The following is a 19,084-nucleotide window of genomic DNA, read 5'->3' on the forward strand; positions in this document are numbered from 1 at the left end:
CTGGGCCTGCATGAGTCATTGCCCTGTGGCAGGCGAGGCCCGATGAAAGGTGCAGAGCGGGTGACATGTGCCATCGCACAGGGTTGGGACAGGAGGCGCTGTGGAAACAGTGCGGGCAGCCGTGCTCAGCACTCATGCGGTGGTGCGGCCCACAGTGAGCTGCCTGGGAACTTGGGTGGTCTGCATTCCCTCTGTGTGTTAGTGGTTTGAACATCTTGCCATGCTAGGGATTCCAGTGTTTGTAAACACATTTTCAAACGTGGGCCCCAAAGGTGAGGTCAACGACTTTATTTGGTTTCCAGCTAGAGAAACGGGGATCTAGTCTTGGAGGGAAAGCTAGCTATTTTTATTTATTAAAAGATGGCACTTGAGTCTTGGTGCTATGTAAATGTAATGTAAAATATTGTATACCATGTACTTCAGGGTGACTTAAAGGAATTTGAAAGACAACTTTAAACAAATTTGATATATAATTGACTTGAGAATGAGGCGCAGCCATACTTAGCATCTTCATTTCCTAGCTTTGCCATCTGTAGGTGCACTGATATAAGATGATCATTTACAACTTTTCCAGCCATATGTTGTCGTGTTAGAAGATAAAAATCAAATCACAGTATGTTTGCAAGAGACACAAGACTACTAAAGAGAGCTACTGGTTCCTGTCTAACATGGAGCGGTTTGAGATGACAAGGAGTTGTTAGTAGTATCTGGCATTCCCTGTCACTGTGGTGAGCAGAGTTGTCTGGCCTGACTCTCCGGTTTGGGGTGAGAGCAGTGCTGTTCTGTGGAGCGATCAGTAGACCAGCTGAAATGCCGGTCTGTCTACATTGGCTAGTGGAGTGCCTTAGCTCCGTGGGGCAGCAGGCCGTGGGAAGTTTCGCTGCTTTCCCTGTAGGAGTGAGTCCGGTTCTTGAATAGCTGAACAGTGGCCAATAATTCCAAGTCAGCTTTTCTTTCTCATTTTAGTTATATACACGCCTGGGATCTTATTGCTTATCTGCGCTTTCGTCTTATTGTCTGACTTAGGGGCTTACTGTCTCAGTTCTGTAATGGGTCGGCCATTTGACAGTACCCCTGACAATAGGAGTCTGACTGTCCTGAACTTTTTTTTTTTTTTTTTTCCTGAAGCTAGAAACGGGGAGAGACAGACAGACTCCTGCATGCGCCCGACCAGGATCCACCCAGCACGCCCACCAGGGGGGCACCGCTCTGCCCACCAGGGGGCGATGCTCTGCCCCTCTGGGGTGTCGCTCTGCCTCGACCAGAGCCACTTTAGCGCCTGGGGCAGAGGCCAAGGAGCCATCCCCAGTGCCCGAGCCATCTTTGCTCCAATGGAGCCTAGGCTGTGGGAGGGGAAGAGAGAGACAGAGAGGAAGGAGAGGGGGAGGGGTGGAGAAGCAGATGGGCGCTTCTCCTGTGCCCTGGCCGGGAATCGAACCCGGGACTTCTGCACGCCAGGCCGATACTCTACCACTGAGCCAACTGGCCAGGGACTTGTCCTGAACTTTTAAAGCAAAATAATTAGAGATGCTAGCTCAATCAACCAGCTGTAGTTACCAGTACTGGTATTTTATTTGGGCTCATTAGGTCATCACTTTTGTAAGCGGCCAAATAATTTGACCATAGCTATTGACAGGGCAGAAGCGGTGATGTTCCTGGTTAAACCTGGTCAGTCGTGTGCTGTCCTCAAGAGTATAGACGTGTTGATCAGCATGAAAGAATCTGACATTTCACAGATATGTGATAAACCAAGGGAGTGACCTCATTGATAAACTGTTGTTGTGGGAAAATGGCACATGCTAATAATGGGAACTTAAAATCAATGAATTTTTTATTGATTTTAGAGAAAGAGAGGGAGGGAGGGATCATTTGTTGTTCCACCTGTCCATGCTTTAATTGGTTGATTCTTGTACATGCCCTGACCAAGGCTTGAACCTACAACCTTGGCATATCGGGATGATGCTCTAACCAACTGAGCTCTCCAGCCAGAGCTGGAATTTAAGATCAACTAAAGCAATATAATAACTTTCCCCATAAGATGTATTTAGCAAGTAATTGGGGGTGGGAATCAGAAATAGCTAATGCCAGGAAACTGGAGGATTTGGGAGCTATATCCAGTCATAGCAAGGACGTCAATCCTGGAGAAAATGGCCTGGTTTTCAGGAGAAGGAGGCTTTGCTTTCCAAAGTGATTTTTCTCAAGGGAAACATTTATTAGCAGTTACAGTTTACTGTATTGTGTAAGTTGCTGGGGACTTTCAGAGACATAAGACACCTCCTGCATCTCCTGTCCCCTCAAAGGGCTCATCTGCTTGTAGACAGTGACTGATGGCTTTGGACCTTTCTGTACTTGTCTTCTCAAGGATGAACCACTTAGTATATCAAGAAGAAAGCCAGTCACATATCATTAATGGTGCTGTGGTCTCTTATCGTTTGGCCTCCTTAATAAGACAGGTATGAAAATTTTTCCTCCTTCTCAGCACTTAGCCACCGCCATGGTACTGGAGGCTCATGACCAGTGGAGAGAGATGCTAATCACAATGTGTCTTTCTCTACTTCCTTTTCCTTTGACAGCAGGAATAGCACCAAGCCTTTTTCAAAAGGGGAACACTGTTTCTTTATAGGCATTTGGTGTCAAGGTAAAGAGAAGCCATTGACAGATGCTTGAAAGGGAATCAGAGGAGCGATAAGAGTTATGAGCGCCTCCCAGGGCTCACTAAGAACTGCCTTTTTGTGGGAAGGACTTAGGACAGAAACTCCTAAGAGAAGGGAGCTGACGTTAGGCCTCAAGTCCTAGGTGAGACTTTCCTACAAAAGAGATGTCTCTGGTGTCATGAGCTGTGCACAGGTGGGACGATTGGGGTTTCTCCTTCAGCTCCTAAGGAGAGAGGAAGGAGTTAAGAATAACATCAGGCCTGGTGCAGCTAGTCAGTTGGCGAGGCTCAGTCTCGGGGTGGCCCAGCAGGCCGTCTCCCCTGTCTGTGTATTGGAAGGACTGACTGCAGAGATGGGGACGGAGGAGTGAGAAGCAGTTAGGTTTTGTGGAGCGCTGGTAGTGGGAGGCAGCCTGCCTACACCGAGGCGGTGGACGGCGGGACCTTCTGGCCTGCGGGGTCGTGTGCTCCTGGCGTTTTCTTGGCCTGTTTCCCAGTCAGCTTATGCTGTTTGCTGGCAGCTCCTTTGGTCGGGCTGTTGGCCCACTCGTGTTAGGCCTGATCAGTGATGTTACTGACCTGAGCCCAGGCTGGAAAAGTGTCCAGGTCGAAGAGGCTAACTCCCCAGGTATTGATAGCCACCGTCACTATCACCAGGCCAATGACATTGACCCCCAGGCCAGCTTTCACCTGCAGGACACAAACCAGCACACACAAGTCACTCTGAGCAGGCAGGAGCACCCTGGGTGCTCCCACCTGTGTCCCTGCCTGAGCCTCGCCCTGACCAGATCACAGCCACTCCCTTGATGCTGCTTTGTCCCCATCGCTGCCTGCGTGCTATAGTGCTGCCTCATAGGATGGCCCAGGACTGAGGGAGGACAGGAAGGCGGGGCTTGGGGCTGGGAAAGGCCTGGTAGAATCCTCTCCGCTTGGAGCATGTGCACTGTTGGGGGGGCCCAGCAGGTACATAGCATTCACCAGAGATGTGAGTGCTAGGAGTTACACTGAGAGGTCCTGTGGCTACGTGGTAGGGAGATGAGCTCAACAGAACTGCCCCGGTCTCTGTAAGATGGGGAGTTCCTGGACAGCCTTGGTGTACGACAGGTGTGGGGACTGGTGGGAGGAGCTGTGTATCTAGGGAAGTTGTGTGACTGGCTCACAGGGGGACCGGGTCAGCTGCCCTGCCCAGCCCTGCCACGGGAAGGTGGCACAGGGGTGCTAGCTTTGCTTCTTCCGAGGAAATGTCATCTCCGTGACTCTGACACCTTTCTTTTCTGCCACGGCATTGACACTCAGGGGAAGGGCATGTGAGGCGCACATGGATGGCACCGCCAGGCTGGCTGGCACTCTCCCAGGGCGTGCCCAGGCACACAGCCTGTAGTCACAAGGGCACTAGCTGGTGTTAAGTTGGGAACGCTGCAAGGGAAAGATAAATGCTATGTTCCCAGCAAACAAGTGGACATGTCCCCTGTCTGCTTTCTGGTACTAGCTCTGGGTGTAGAATCACTGTGACCCCGGGGAACATTAGGGGTAAGGAACCCCCATGTTTCCTTGCAGGTGAGAAGGGGCAGGTTCTAAAGCGGCTAACTTAGGGTCATTTAGAGCTGCAGGGACCACGCAGAGCAGTGTTTTTCAACCGCTGGTCCACAGACATTCCACCAGAAATTTCCTGCCAGTCCACAAAAGGGTTAACCAACCTGATGTACGAAGATTACAGACCAATGATCCTAGTCAAATTCACTTATGCTTAGTGTGATCTCTGCCCTAGCGGTCCCCAAAATAATTCTGTTTTCACTGGTCCTCAAGTGTAAAAAGGTTAAAAATGAATGATGTACAACGTCTTGGAGCCCCTTAGAAAGGGTGAATGGACCCTATTTCAGACAGCCTGCCAGCCATCTGTTGATTTCTTACTCATCCCCTAGCTGCCACAGCCCTGGGTATCGGCAGCACCCCAGTGAGCGGAGGCTGGAGGTGGGGCGGTTGGGGGGGGCAGAAGGGCGTGTGCCCAATGCTGACTTCAGCCTGACAGCGTCTTGCTGAGTCCCGCTGAAAACAGAAATGAGCTGAGGGGGCCTCCTTTTGCCACTGTTGCTTCAGGGCCTTCCTGCCTATTCTCACGGAAGACCTCTTACCTTGGGTCTCTACAGTTTCCCGGACTTCACCTTCTAGGAATAAACCAGCTTTGCGAATGAATATCCCCACTGTTCCCGTGAAGAAACTGAAGCCAGGACTGGGCAAGCTGGCGCCGCTGGAACTGGGCCACTCCTCTTTTCTGGCTTCTCTGTCCCTGTCCCCAATTTCTCCCGGATGAGGGTTGGGGGGAGCACATTACTGTTCTTCTTGGTGCTTATGGACCAACCCCAACCCTTTTATCCATACTGTTCTTTCTATCACACAAGACCAAGTGTTGACAGTCCAAGGACAACTGCTGCAAACTGATAAACTCGGGAGGAGGCAGTGCACACACCCACCCACCCTCTTGGCGTCGGGGCCGGGCAGGAAGGGGGCACCCACAGCTCACCATGTCTTTGATCTGGCAATGCCCGTAGCTGAAGACGATGGCATTGGGGGGGTTGCCCACCGGCAGCATCACAGCAAAGGAGATGCACATGGTGACCGGGATCAGGGTGTAGAGCGGGTTAATGTGTAGCGTCTCGGACTGGAAGGAGAGAATTCACAGGGCCATTAGCATCGTCACTGGGTTCGCATTTCCTGGGCTTACCATCACAGATGTGCTTTAAATGATGGCTCGGTGCTGGCCAGCCTTGGTGGGCCACCCTGCGCTGGGGGTAGTTAGATCACTGCCCTTGGGCACGCAGTGCTGGCCACGCCAAGTGCGTGCGTGCTACTCACTCCCAGGAAACGTGGGCTCCGAGCCACTTCTAGGAGGGAGATTTCCTTTCTTGGTGCTGCTCTAAGGAAGTGGTTGATAAATTTTATTCTTCAGCTGAGAAATTCTTCAAACACACGTCTTGTGAGTGAGCTGTTTTGATTGAAGTGGAGATCCCTCACCCTTGGGAACCCAAACTAAAGGGGCCTTTGCTCCATGTGGGTGTGAACCCACCAGCTGGCACTTGGTGCTGCTGGGTTTTCACCGAGCACACTCCCATGGGATGCTGGGAGGCTGGGCTTGGAGGGAGGCATCTGGATGGTGGGCAATGAGTTTGGCTTCGAAGAGCAAGAGGACATTGTGTGTATGGACAGGGAGGAGCCTTGATGTCACAGACCCCCCTCACAGAACGGACAGATGTATCTGTGTGTTGTCTCTGGGGCTGGGTCTGCTTAGCCAGGCTGAGACCTGGCAGCTGCTCTCCCGCCCTGGTCCATGAACAACAAGTTGTTCTGAGGTCGTGGCACGAAGCTGGCCTTGCCCCCGGTTCTCAGAGCCTCTGGACACTGGGATTGGGTGGAGGTGATGGCGGAGCTGTGGTCTCAGTCCTTGCAGCCGAGTGTACATCAGGGAGCATTTTGTCTCCATTTTCCGAGGTCCCTTCCCCGGCTCTGCTGTGGGGTCTTATCCCAGGAGAGGAAGGTTGATGGGATTGCGGGGACTCAGAATCCTATGTTGTACAGTTATGTTGTTCATGCTTGCTCCCATTCAGGGCTGCCCCTAAATGAATCCTAGTCTTTTGAGAAAGGGTTTCTAGAACCCTTGCTGTGGTTTATTAATTTATCTATTTACTTAGCAGTGACTGGTTGAAAAACTTAATTTTTCAAATTACAACATGAACACCGATGAGTGAAGGCATGAAAATTACCAGAGGAGCGAGGACGGCCGCAGAAGCTGCTCCTTGGCCCCGGCCGGCAGCCCTGCCCTACTCACCAGGCTGCACAGGATGGGCAGGAAAATGGTGATGGTGGCGGGGTTGCTCACAAACTCGGTGACGATGGACACCAGGACGCACGCCAGCAGGGTGACGGCCCACGGCGGGAGGCTGCTCAGGGACAACATCTGGTGCCCGATCCACGTGGAGAGGCCAGAGCTCTGCAGGCCAAAGGGGGCAGTTAGAAGAAAGGAGGAAAAGCCCATTCCTGGTGGAACTCCTCAACCCTGGGGGTCTGACATCCTGGGGGGTGGGGGTACCCAGGGGCCCTCTGCTTTGCCTCCCTGTTTTCAGGCAGACAGCGCCCAGCGACATTGCTGTTTTTTACAATGAGATTAGTTTTGTAGCCCAGAAAATTATTTTTTATGATTGTACGCCATTCGGTCTCAGGATTACCTGGTGGGTTGCTGTCACCCACCCTTATCTCCATGATCCTTCTTAGAACTTTGCCATGAAGGCTTGGCAGGGGTTAAAGATCTTTGGGGCGATCAGCTGCTCAACTTCAACCTCGTGACTCTTTCTCCAGCCTCTGACACTCACTGTGCATCCAATCAACAGTGCCCTTTACACAGACGCCAAGGGTAATCTCTACTTCTGCTTTTGAAATAGTTCTCTTATCACCTGCAAAAGGGAGAGAACTATGAACATGTCCAGATGGGAAGGAACCTTCCCTGCATTTGGAGGCGGTGTGAGGGGCAGAGCTGAACATGAGACGTTTTACACGAGTAATGAATGAAGGAGAGTGACTACGGGTCCGTCTCCATTTGGTGGGGAAGGCGCCTCACTGGCTGCCTGTTGTCGGTTCAAATCCCATCCCTGCTGACATCGCGACTTCGAACCTGCCCATGCTTTCTAATGATGTGAGATATGGAAGTATACTGCCACTCTTGGACCTTTTCCTTTAGCAACATTTGTACATTTCCATGCCAGTAAATGAGTATTCCTATTTGGCATAAGCCAGTGGGATGGAGCTGTTCATCGGGCAACAATGAGGGCTCTTCCCCTGCCCCCAAAACAGAGGGCACTGTTTAGTTTTTGTACTAAAAAGCCCCAGGTTGCCAATGCAATCTCTTGCCTTCCTCTCCTCTCCCTTCAATGACTGCCACGCTCTGCTTTTTCCTGTGTACCCTCGAACGGCAAACAGTGAAGTGAGGAGCAGGGCGGGAGGCAGGGCGAGCCATCTGTGCTTGCTCTTCATGCTCACGATGGAGACAGCTTCTCTCTCACCAGCGGGCTGCCTTTCCCCCTCTGCTGCAGGTTCATTCAAAGCTCATCCGATCTCTGCAGCGCCTGGGCCACCTCGTGGCAAGCTCCCAGACCCCTGATGACCGGGGTCCGGGGTTTGAGAATGCTCTCTGGTGTGTCCCTTTTTACCTTGGAGCACCTTTTCTCCTCAAACGACTGACTTGCAAATCCATTATGTGGATGGTATCATTTCATGACTGGGACAGAACCTGGAGACTCACAGGATCTCTGGAATTACAATCTCCTATAACACATTCAACCTTGCTCACCGGACAAAGACGGGGAGGGAGAGAAGTTTAGCTGAGTGGGAACCGTACATTTTTATAAAGAAATGGAGTGTTACTCATCATGTTATCCAAATAGCACTTGTAAGTCAAGTGAAGTGATTTAATGGCTGTTGTTTTTTCCTGGAAGAACTATTTTATCCTATAACTGGAGATAAACTTTTAAATTTATTTATTTATTTATTTTCGAAGTTGCAAACGGGGAGGGAGGCAGACAGACTCCCGCATGCGCCTGACCAGGATCCACCTGGCGTGCTCACCAGAGGGCAATGCTCTGCCCATCTGGGGCGTTGCTCTGTTGCAACCAGAGCCATTCTAGTGCCTGCAGCAGAGGCCATGGAGCCATCCTCAGTGCCCGGGTCAACTTTGCTCCAATGGAGCCTTGGTTGCGGGAGGGGAAGAGAGAGACAGAGAGGAAGGAGAGGGGGAGGGGTGGAGAAGCAGATGGGCGCTTTTCCTGTGTGCCCTGGCCGGGAATCGAACTCGGGACTCCTGCACGCCAGGCCGACGCTCTACCACTGAGCCAACCAGAGATAAACCCATCAACTAGACTGCAAAGTTAGAAAAAGCAACAACAGAGGAATCTTAATTGTTTAAATTTTGGTATGGAAACATTTTACACCAGATTATCCTTACTAATGTCAAGACAAATTATTTCAAACTCAGTAGGAATCGCATATATTGTACCTGCATTATATTTTTAAAATTAATAGAGTCAGAGTTTTATAGAAGTATCAATGGTCATACATGCATAATTTTGGTTAAAAAGCAAAAGGTCTTGCCAGACTAGGCTCAGAGGCCAAAACTAATAACTGAAATTCCATAATGATAAATACAATATCCTGAACTTGGACTTGGAAATATTAACAGCATATAGACAGCACTGGTGGAGGACTTGAGGCTTGACAGTGTCTAACAAAAGAACGAAGCGTTTTCGGTTTATTGCAGTTCCAATATAAATGCTACCATGAGAGCCAGTGAGGCCTTGTGAAAGCATCCACACAAACGCAGGTGCTGCTTGCGTCAGACGTGAGATGGGGCTCAGGGAATGTAATTGCTTTACTCTCGCCACCTCTGGGCCACTTCTGTGTAAGGCCAAGGGCAAATTAATGAGTCCAAGAGGAGAATCAGCATGGTAAGGGGTCACTTCTTCTAAGGGGTAATTAAAGGGACTGAAGAGTTTTAGTTGGAGAAACAAATGATCTAGAGGGATTGATAACTTATTTTAATAACTATCACCTAGCAGAGGTTTCCAAAGGACAGCGCCAGACCACTAGCAGAAGATGGGCAGAAGACCTGAGCTGGAAGTAGAGAAGGACTATTTTTTGTTCCCTGCAAGGAGTGCCCTGTCTCTGGAGGTGTTCCAGCCAGGGGTGCCATGGGAGGAAATCTCACAGTGTCTGGGAGCTAGGGCTCAATGTTCCTCCATGTTTGCTTCCAAGCATAGGACTCCGTGACATAGTAATGATGCAATGACCCATGACAAAGAGTCACAAGTGAGCCCAGTTTAGAATGGGTTAATGTGGACAGTGAGGCTAGAGGGGAAATGGTGTGACCCTTAGCCTGACTTATTCTTAGGATCATTTTCTATTTTAGGAAGGACTAGCACTGTAGGAAATTCAACTATTTCCCACTGGCCCCCTTTCAAAGATCTCATCCCAAATCCTTCCAATCAGGAAATCGAGTCATTTACATCCCCTTTGGCATATATTCTCTAAAGGGGCTCTGAATTTGCACAGGGACTGACTGAGGGACACTTTGCTGTGTGTCATTAAGGGTGTCTCTGGGTCCTTACAGACACATCTCCTGTCACTGTCAAATCCACAGAAGGTGGCTACAAAATCCAGTAAACCTCTCGCTGTGACAGTGCAGGCCCAGCAAGGCGTGACTGCCATGAGCCATGACACCGTGGGCCATGATGCCATGGCCCAGACGATCTGTAACTGGTCCCAGCAGTGCCGGCTCAGAAGCTTAGGAAGGACAGGCTCTCTGTTTCTGGCTGTACCACTTCCCTTCCCAGTGACTTGGGCGAACGCTCACTGCTCCTTCGGCTTCTTTGAATCTCGTCCCCCCTCCTCCCCCGAACTGGAATGATTTGGTGGGGAAGGTATCTGGGAAATAATCTGGCCCAGTAAGAACAGAATTCAAGGTACCTTGCTGCCAGAGGCCAGAGCATAGCCTCCTCCCACCAGGATGACGATTTCCCAGGGCATGGTCTTCTGGAAGTCCTTCCACGTGATGATGGGCTCCATCCTCGTCGTGGGCTCTCGGTCCTCCCCTACATCACAGGTGGACAGGGTGGTAGAGCCGGATGAGCCGTAATGGGTGTGACTGTGGAGACGGAGGCACCTGACAGCGGGGGAGGCTGCTCTGCTCTGTCTGGGCAGAACCAGAGGCCCTTGGCCAGGCCCCTTCTGACAATTCTGACTTGGGTATCATTTGACGGAGCCAGCCCCAGCCTCTCCGCTTGGCCTCTCTCACCGTCCTTCTTTTTCCCAAAGCCAGGCTTCTTCGCGGGGATCAGGAAGAGGAGGAAGCCCAGGAAGACGGAGACTGTGGCATCCGTGCGGTAGCCTTTCCTGGGAAAGAGACAGGCCACAGGACATCACCCCTCCTTGCCAGTGTTGCTAGCTCTGCCATGGTGGCTTTCAGGGGCGATGGTTCCTGTCTGGAGGCAGAGCCTGGCTAGGGTGGATGACTCCATGTGACCCTATGGGCCCGCTGACTGGGGCGAGTCCCAGAAGGAGTGATGTGGAGTTGCTCAGACAAAGGAGATTCGACAAGGACGGGTCTCTGTGAGGGTCACATCTCCACGTGGGTCTTTTCTCGGATGATAACCCATGTCAGGAGAGCTTGAGGCCACAGAGGAAGACGCAGGGTTGGGACAGGAGCCACTGCTTGCTTTTCCCACCCCAGGCCTCAGCCACTCCGTGGCCACAGTCCCCTCATAACTGGGATGCTCCTTGGTGGGCGTTTTCCCCTTCACTCTCATACCACCTATTGAGACGACCTCCGAGGCTCCAGGAGTTTGAGTTACAGGGCCACATTCACACAGCTGGATACGCGGCAGCACTGGGTCCCAGCGCCTATGCCTCAGTGCCACCAGCTGTGTCTCCTTCCTGCCATGAAAGGGGACTCCCCAGGGGAAAAGGTGTTTTCCTGGCTTTATGTGTGTCCCTGAGAGCCAAGGAGGGGGCTGGGGGGGAAGTGCTCACATGAGGGTGGTGCTCCTAAGGAGGGGAAGATACCACTTACTTTTCAAAGAAAGAATCCCAGCCAGGAACAAAGCCAGGCTCCCGGGTGAACCAGAGCACGGTCATCAGGATGAAGAAAAAGCCAGTCACCATTTCAGGGTAGCTGTGAAATAAAACGAGGACCTGCTCCAGGAGCGAGGACATTTCGGGCAGCTCTGTCCCCTGCTTCCGGGCTCACTTCCCCGGGCAGGCTGTCTCATCCGGAGGGGAGAAGGTGACGGCTGACTCCTACCTAATGGTCCCCAGCTTTTCATATTCCTCTCGGATCCTCTTCTCTGACAGCTCTTCCCTCTTGGTCTTCTTCTTCTTGCTCAGAGAGCAGGTCTCTTTAAAACTGAGGAGAGTGAGCAAAAGAGGAAAGGAAACCCACTTCCGAGGCCCGCGGGAGCTCCAGTATGAAGCAGATACTGCACTACCTGCTGGCGGGATCACTTCTCTCCCCTCCAGCGCTCTGCCCCTCCAACCACACCCATCAAGTGGCTTCTACTTGCCAAGTTACACAACCCTTCAGCATCCTTCTTCCTTAGCCTTTGGGTATTAAATCAACAGAAGTATTTAATCTCATGGATTTACTCAGGTGTCATTTAGGTCAGGTGGTTTCTACATATTTGTCTCTCATAATTGAGAATATGATGAGGCATATGTGTGTTTATCTGTCTAGAGACAAGACTTGTCTAGGGTGAAAGTGAGTGTTGGTTTTCTACCTGCAACACTGGAGGTATAGAAGTATTCAGCTATCATCGATTAGACAATGGTCTCTGAGTAATAAACTAAACAAGTCAGCTCAAAGGACACTTCCTGCCCAATGGGAGAGTTGAATTCCATGGACTAAATAGCAAAATTTCACATAGATCTTCCCTTTACGTGCTTGATGCTGGTCCAATTTGGAGTAGACTGTTGGTTGTGAAGAAGAGGCTTGCGATGCAGACTAATGTTAGAAATAATATTGCAAAAGGAATGCCCAACTTGTTACTTTGAGGGAAATGAGCACATTCTATACAACTACTAAATATGAATCACTCGTGTCTGCAAAATTCAGCCAAAGGCAACTTCTACTTGGAAGCGCATTTCTTTAGAATTTAGCTAAAATTACTTTATGTGCTTTGAGAGTAAAGAAACTGCATTGAACACTCTTCAGTTCAGACTTGTAAACTGGCCGTTACTCTAATCAGTTAGTTGTAATTAAGAACGGTCTGTGGTAGAGCTCACAGTGAAGTGCAGGGCTCAGGTGTATTTTGAACAGACAATGCCTGACTCGCCATCTAGTCCCCTGTCTCCCCCTAAGGGCATCCTCTGTGGTCCCCCTGGCAGCTCGCCCTTATGTGGTGCCCTCCAGGGCGGGGCCCTCCAGGGCTCGTGCTGTGACCCTGGAAGGACAGGCTAGCCTCTGCCTGGGGCAGGGCCCCGGGACTCACTTGCAGCCCAGGAACAGCCAGTGCATCCAGAACCAGCTGACCACCAGCATGATGAGGGAGATGGGGAAGCTGAAGAGGAACCAGGTGCCGAAGTTGACCACCTCCGCGGCTGGGTACTGACTGCAGGGGAAAGAACTGGGTCAGCGATGAGCAAAGGTGGATTTCCCTGTGCTCTCTGGGGGGAAATAAGCCAAATGCTCTTCAAGAAAAGAGCAGAACTAACACAGAGCTCACGGTAACAATATGGTGATATATGACCTAGAATTCACTTACTGGACAGTTACAAATGTACAGAGCCCAGCCAGGAATTACGAAGTAAGCTAAAAATGGCATCTCAGCAGCCAAACTTGATTTCATTGAAGTGTATATACTTTGCACTCAGGAGAATTGCTCAGGAGCTGTTTGCTCTTCATTTACATAAAGTTTCTAGTAAGTTTACTCCTCTGGTCTCCATGACAGCAGAGAATGGAGAGGCCATCTGGCATACTTTTGGAGTTTTGATTGGGGGATACAGGGTATTGATTCTGGAGAACTTTGGACTCCAAAGCCTCATGAAGGTTCTAGTTATTAACTGTGCCCAAAGGAGAACCAAGACTTGGAATCTCTAAATCCTTTATCAATCCTGTATCTGCTGCTGTCTCAGAAGACCAGAGAGGTTGTCCACAACTCCTCATTCATCATGGGGCAGAGCTGTGGCCCCAGTCCAGATGGTATTTCCTGGGAAGCCAGGATGGACCACACGTGAGCCATGACCTTAGCCTAGCAACACCTTGTTTCTTTACCTTTGGACCCTTCTTGCTGGGGCTGGGCATACAGATCCTCTAAGGGAAGCCACTGTGCCCCTCTTTTCATGCTAGGCACCGCACAGAAGAAGAGAAAAGGCCAAGAGCAGGCTCCCCCACCGCGAGAAAGAAATGGAAGCGCAGGAGGGAAGAGTGTTCAATCTCCCCTGCCATCACAGGGACGTCCACTCTTTTCCACTGTGGCCCGGTCTTGGACCTCACTTTACAAACGTGTGTGGCTCTTGGAGAAGTTAAACAGCTTGTACCCTCCCTAAAGGCCAGAATGGGTCACTGAGAGTGAGCATTGGGAAGAAAGGCTTTGGGATACAGAAGGATGCCCAAGGACATGAATCATTCAGTGACTCCTGGCCCCGGGCTAACAGGCATAAGTCTGTTGCATCATCTCTTGAATGTACACAGAAGCCCAGGCCCTGCTCCTGGACCCAGGAAAAGGAATGGACTTGTACAAGGGGTCGAATCGACTTCTGTGGATGAATGGAAGAGCCTAATAATATTTATACCATATTAAAAAGTGAGAGTACATATACTGAGCATCACAACTGATTTGCAGGTTTCTGAAACATAGCCAGAATGAACACTGCAGGTGGTCTGTCACCAATGCCAAGAAAGCACAGTGGCACTTCCAGACCAGGGGGACTTGGTTAGCCCAGCTTCCTGTCACAGAGTACCTGTTGTCCAGGTAAGCCACAATGACGACTACATGTACCATTGACCACTCAAGGGTAGTCTGAAGTGAACCAGAAATTCAAGAGCAAAAAAAAACAAAAAACTCAGAGTAATCCAGCGTGAGGGGTCCGTGAAGGTCAGATCCTAGAGAATTAGATCTGAAACTTTCATTGGTCCTTCCTCTTCCCTCTTCTATCCTTCCCCTCTTCTTTCTTCTCCTCCCCTTTCTGCTAAAATGAAAGATTTCTTTTTCCTCTTGTCCATGATTAATTTCTTCTTTCCGCTCCGGGTCCCACCCCTCCTTGTTTCCCTGTGACGTCACTCTATTATTACTCACCCTCTCCAAACCGTTCTGGTCTGCTCACCTGGGTCTTCCCTGCCGGCACCTCCATGTCTTCTGTCTTCAGCCCTGCCCCGCCCCCTGCTTTACTCATCCCCCTTTTTTAAGATTTTTTTTTTCATTTTATTTACTCATTTTTAGAGGGGGGAGAGAGAGGGAGAGAGAGAGAGAGAAAAGGGGGGAGGAGCTGGAAGCATCAACTCCCATATGTGCCTTGACCAGGCAAGCCTAGGGTTTTGAACCGGCGACCTCAGCATTTCCAGGTCGATGCTTTATCCACTGCGCCACCACAGGTCAGGCCTCATCCCTTATTATCACCCCACATCTCTCTCCCTTCACAGCCGGCTCTGTCTCCTCACCTCCACTTCCTCCTCAGCTCACTGACATTCGGCTTCTTTTTCAATCACTTGACCACACTGCCTTGCCTAGGTCACCGGGGAGGGACCTCCACAACACCAGACCAAACACATACAGTGTGGTCCTTCTGCTTGAGCATTTGGGCAACTTTCAAACGGGGGCCCTCCTTCCTCCTGGAAACACGTCGCTTCCCGTGGGTAGAATGACATTGGGTTTTCCTCTCTCCTGTCTGCTGCTGTTGTGTCCTCTCTTTTGTGGTCTGCTTTAGATGCTCGAGCTGAACACGTATGCCCCCTGCTCTACGTGCTCTCCCCGGACACCTCCTGCACACTCAGGGCTTCAAGTTCCAAATGCACGGCACCAGGACCGACTGCCACCTCATTTGTGGGGCTCAGTACAGGATGCAGAGGTGGGGCTCCTCGTTCAAATATTAAGACTATCCAGATGGTGAGAGCGGAGCATGAAGCCAAGCATGGGGGCTTCTGAAAATGGTGGCCCTGTGGCAGCACAGGTTGTGTACCCAGGAGGACAGCTACACTGGCCACAGCCAACCTAGGGCCAAACCTACCCAAACTTCCATTGTCACCTCTTTGTCGGGACACAGACTGGGTGACGTCCCCCAGCAGGGTCTCCCAGCAGAATCAGCACCTTTAGCTGGAATCACCCGATCATCTCTTTCCCTCTTAGTACAGAAACTGTCCTACTCCCATTTTCTGCTGTGTCCTTAGCACCTCGCCACGTCCCTGACACAGAGTGGGTGGTCAGCAGACACTTGTTGGCCAAGTGAAGCACTCACTTGTTGAAGTGTTCCAAGAAGATGAGGCTGGTGGAGGTGCCAATGATGGTGGTCAGGCCCCCAATGGTGGCAGCGTAAGAGATGCTCAGAGAGAGGCACTTGCAGACCATCTGGTCGTGGTGAGACTTGTACTTTCTGCTGGGCTCCTGGGGCTGAGGGTCGGGTGTCAGGACTAGTGGCTTTTCCTACCAAAAAACAAAAAACAAAAACCAGTCAATCTCTCCAACCCAGTGCAGGCATTCCGGCACATAAAGCCTGAAAACCAGAAGTGAAAAAAGCTTTGAACTTGGGTGTCAGACAAATCCCTATGTCACGTCTACCATTTCACAATCTGGCGGCCCCTCTGAATTGCACTTTTCTTCTGTAAAATGGGGGAAATCCCCAGGTTGTGAAGAGTAGATCAACTAATGTATCTAAAGCACTTAGAACACTTCCTGGCACTTAATGAATGGTAAGCTATGATTATCTTTGTGGTTGTTAATGTTATTGTTAATATTAACAACCTGTCCTGTTACTTGAGCCCCAACACAACTGGCTGCTCTCCACTTTGTGTCTGAATAACAAACGGAAGTTAGTTGATAGGTGTGGAGTTAGTATGACGGTCCTGATTAGGCGATGGCTAAAAAATAAGGCTTAGATGACAGAAGGAATCTAGCTCTCACTGGGTGGGGGATTGAGTGTGTGACTCTCTTTCCTTTCCTTCCCCACTCATTTCTCCTTCTTCCTGCCCCCTGGTGTTCCCTCCCACTTTCCCTCTCCTCCTTGCATGGGCCTTGCTTGATGGCTGTTCAGGGTCAGAGATTGCTGACCTCTGGTCTCAAGTGTAAACTTCAGAAGCAAGTGCCCTCATCCCCCTACACGCCTGGCCACCCCTATGAATCTTCATGAGACTAGGAAAGCCTGGGTGCAAACATCAGGCCGCATCATAGGACAACCATGGGGAAGAGGCCACCTTGCCACATTTCTTAAAGCCTTTAACTACTTCCCAGTCTTCCTAGGAGGACCCAGGTAAGTCTGAACCTTTCCGAACCTTCTGGAAAGGTTCATTGATTATCAGCTGGAAGAGACACCTCATAGATTCTCTGGCCCAGTGGTTTGCCACAATCTTTTCTTCTAATGCAATTCTGTACGGACCTCCAATATATAAAATAGAAATGTAGCATTTAATCGGCATACATCTATTTTGTAACTTGAGTGTGTACATGTGGTCGGGGAGACTTGGATTTGAACCAAGGTGTTCCCCTCCTTGGCTCAAGGACTTGGGCACATGATTTCATCTCTCTGCTTCACTTGAAAAGGGGGGTTCAAAATTCCTGCCTCACTGAGTGAGCCCAGACAAGAAAGAAATGCTTAGCAGAGTGTTAAATGAATGGTGGCAGTTATTTACGATGATGGTGGATGTTAAGGTCATAGAGATCATTTTGGTAAACACACAAATTCAAATCAAGGGTTCTAAGTGACCGCTGAAATGTCATACCAGCTCCTGCATCTATTTGGTTCAGAGGTGTGGCACCAGGAAAATCCTATTCTCACACAAAAGCAGTTGCCTTAAAAAATTTCCAGATACTCAAATAAAATACTTTCCATGTCCCTGAAGCTTCTTTGAGGAATGGTTTAAACACCTTCTGACCTAGATTAATCCTCAGCTTTTATAGCTGGAGAAACGGGGGCACAGACAGTAGATGGACTCGCCTAGTCAACAGTGAGTTCGATGTTTTATCTGCATGGCACATGCAGGCCAGGCAGGGAGGTGGAGAGAGAGCGTCTGGAGACAGCTCCCGAGCTTGATGCCTTCCCATCTCTGTCCTTGAGGACAGTGCCCCTCGGGAAGCTCAAGGCATTTCATGAGGCCAACAGGGTCAGGAGGTACAATTTAATTACCTGGGGCGGGTGCTGCTTGTCTTGGCGGTTCACTGTTTTAACGGGGTTAGTGATTGTGGGCGCCCCATTCAGGTTCTGTTGGGACAAAGACCATCACGCTATCAGGAAGAGGATGTTTGGGTCCCGAGAAGCACCACTTACCATCCCAGGGCCACCGCACTGTCCAGCACTGTGAGGACAGGAGACAGAGACCAGGGAGAGCACGCAGTGGGAAGCTACCCCAGCTCAGTGCCTGCCCCCATCTCAGGCACTGTCCAGCTGGGTGGTGAGCATCCCACTGGAAGAGGCTCTTGAAATTTGGCAGAATACCGCTCCATCTTTATAGGAGAAAGTGGCTTTCTGGAACTAATAAAGAATCCTTCGTTTCTCTTTAACACAAAATGTTAAAAATTATACCACAACAGAGCCCACTGTTTGGACTGATGTGAGATGTGAAACCAGCTTAGGGGGAGGGGTGAGGCCGAGCAGTAGTGTGCAGGGAACTTTGCTTCCCCCTACAAATCTGTAATAAGATTTTTGTATATGGAATCCCACCCCCCTCCACTAGAAGAAATCCTAAGGATGAATCGCTGGCTCTTGAAAATCTAGGGCTGACTACTGGGTTTCCAGGAAAATGGGCTAACTTGTACTTTATGTGCCTAAGCCCAGGACTCAGGGCTGGGGTTCAGAGCCAGGAGCCTGTCCAGGCTCTGGGAGCACCTCTCTGTCCTCTCATCCATGGAGGCCACGGGCTCTAGGACAAGCTGTCGGCATCTCTGTCCCTGAGTTACCTTGAGGGACTTGTCAAGTATCTCAAAGCACAGGAAACACCCCCAGGCTGTACCTTGTTCTGCATCAGAGACGTGCAGTCTGTAGTCGATGTGCTGGAACAAAGCAAAGATGCGGGAGAATCAGCAGCAGACCAGATGTCACGAGACGGGACTTCTCCCCACACATCTGTGACTGGTACAGGTGACCCCTCTAGACTGCATTTTTCTCGGCTACAAAGAAGCCTAATCCCACCGTATCACCTTCCTTACCTTCCAGAGAGGTTGTCACGGTTCTTGGGGATGGGGTCAGGGGCAAGGTGTGTTCTTAGACGTGAACCTGACACTCCTCATAAGAGCTAACGAGGAGTGCGAGTTAGGGGCTGCATACTCAAATACGGCTTTGAATGCTCATGACATGGTTAACCCTGGTAACACCTCCTTGGAGCGGGTATTACTGTCTGCATTTGCCGAGTAGGAGCCAAGGCAGAGAGGTCACTAACTTCCTTCCTATCTGCCTGTCTGGAGAGCCAGGGGCTCTGGCTGCACGCTTCTCACTGCCTGCCTCTGGAGGTCACTATGTAGAAAGAGAAGCTTGTGAAACACTGATCTGAGACGGTGAAAAGCACAGGAGCACCAGGAGATTGGGGGGGGGGTTCTGTTCCGCACCTGCACCTCAGGGGGTGGCAGTCAACTGCACGTGCTGAGTCCCCTGCACACCTGCTGGTCCCCAGCCTTCGCCTTGAGTAGAGAGGAAGGTGAGAATCAGACTACTGGCATTGCTGACTTACGCTGAGGACTGGTGGGCTGTTTCTGGGCT

At 50.6% G+C, this 19,084-nt stretch overlaps 1 protein-coding gene across 4 annotated transcripts in view; it reads right to left on the bottom strand.

The window, feature by feature from the left end:
* Nucleotides 1-1,808: 1,808 nt before the first annotated feature.
* SLC13A4 (solute carrier family 13 member 4) overlaps nt 1,809-19,084 on the bottom strand; it is a 37,339-nt gene continuing 20,063 nt past the window's right edge. For 3 of the 4 annotated variants that reach the window (XM_066362769.1, XM_066362768.1, XM_066362770.1), the window contains 12 exons: nt 18,934-19,005; nt 18,342-18,381; nt 17,519-17,593; nt 15,638-15,822; nt 12,676-12,795; nt 11,493-11,594; nt 11,262-11,363; nt 10,488-10,585; nt 10,160-10,284; nt 6,477-6,638; nt 5,175-5,312; nt 1,809-3,343 (listed from right to left, as the gene is read on the bottom strand). In XM_066362769.1, coding sequence (XP_066218866.1) covers nt 3,206-3,343; nt 5,175-5,312; nt 6,477-6,638; nt 10,160-10,284; nt 10,488-10,585; nt 11,262-11,363; nt 11,493-11,594; nt 12,676-12,795; nt 15,638-15,822; nt 17,519-17,593; nt 18,342-18,381; nt 18,934-19,005 — 1,357 coding nt within the window. In that variant the 3' untranslated portion in view covers nt 1,809-3,205. The remainder of the gene's footprint in view (nt 3,344-5,174; nt 5,313-6,476; nt 6,639-10,159; nt 10,285-10,487; nt 10,586-11,261; nt 11,364-11,492; nt 11,595-12,675; nt 12,796-15,637; nt 15,823-17,518; nt 17,594-18,341; nt 18,382-18,933; nt 19,006-19,084) is intronic. The other variant, XM_066362771.1, reaches the window with a different exon arrangement.

This window comes from Saccopteryx leptura, chromosome 2, assembly GCF_036850995.1.
Source record: "Saccopteryx leptura isolate mSacLep1 chromosome 2, mSacLep1_pri_phased_curated, whole genome shotgun sequence".
In the NCBI taxonomy this organism is placed as follows: domain Eukaryota; kingdom Metazoa; phylum Chordata; class Mammalia; order Chiroptera; family Emballonuridae; genus Saccopteryx; species Saccopteryx leptura.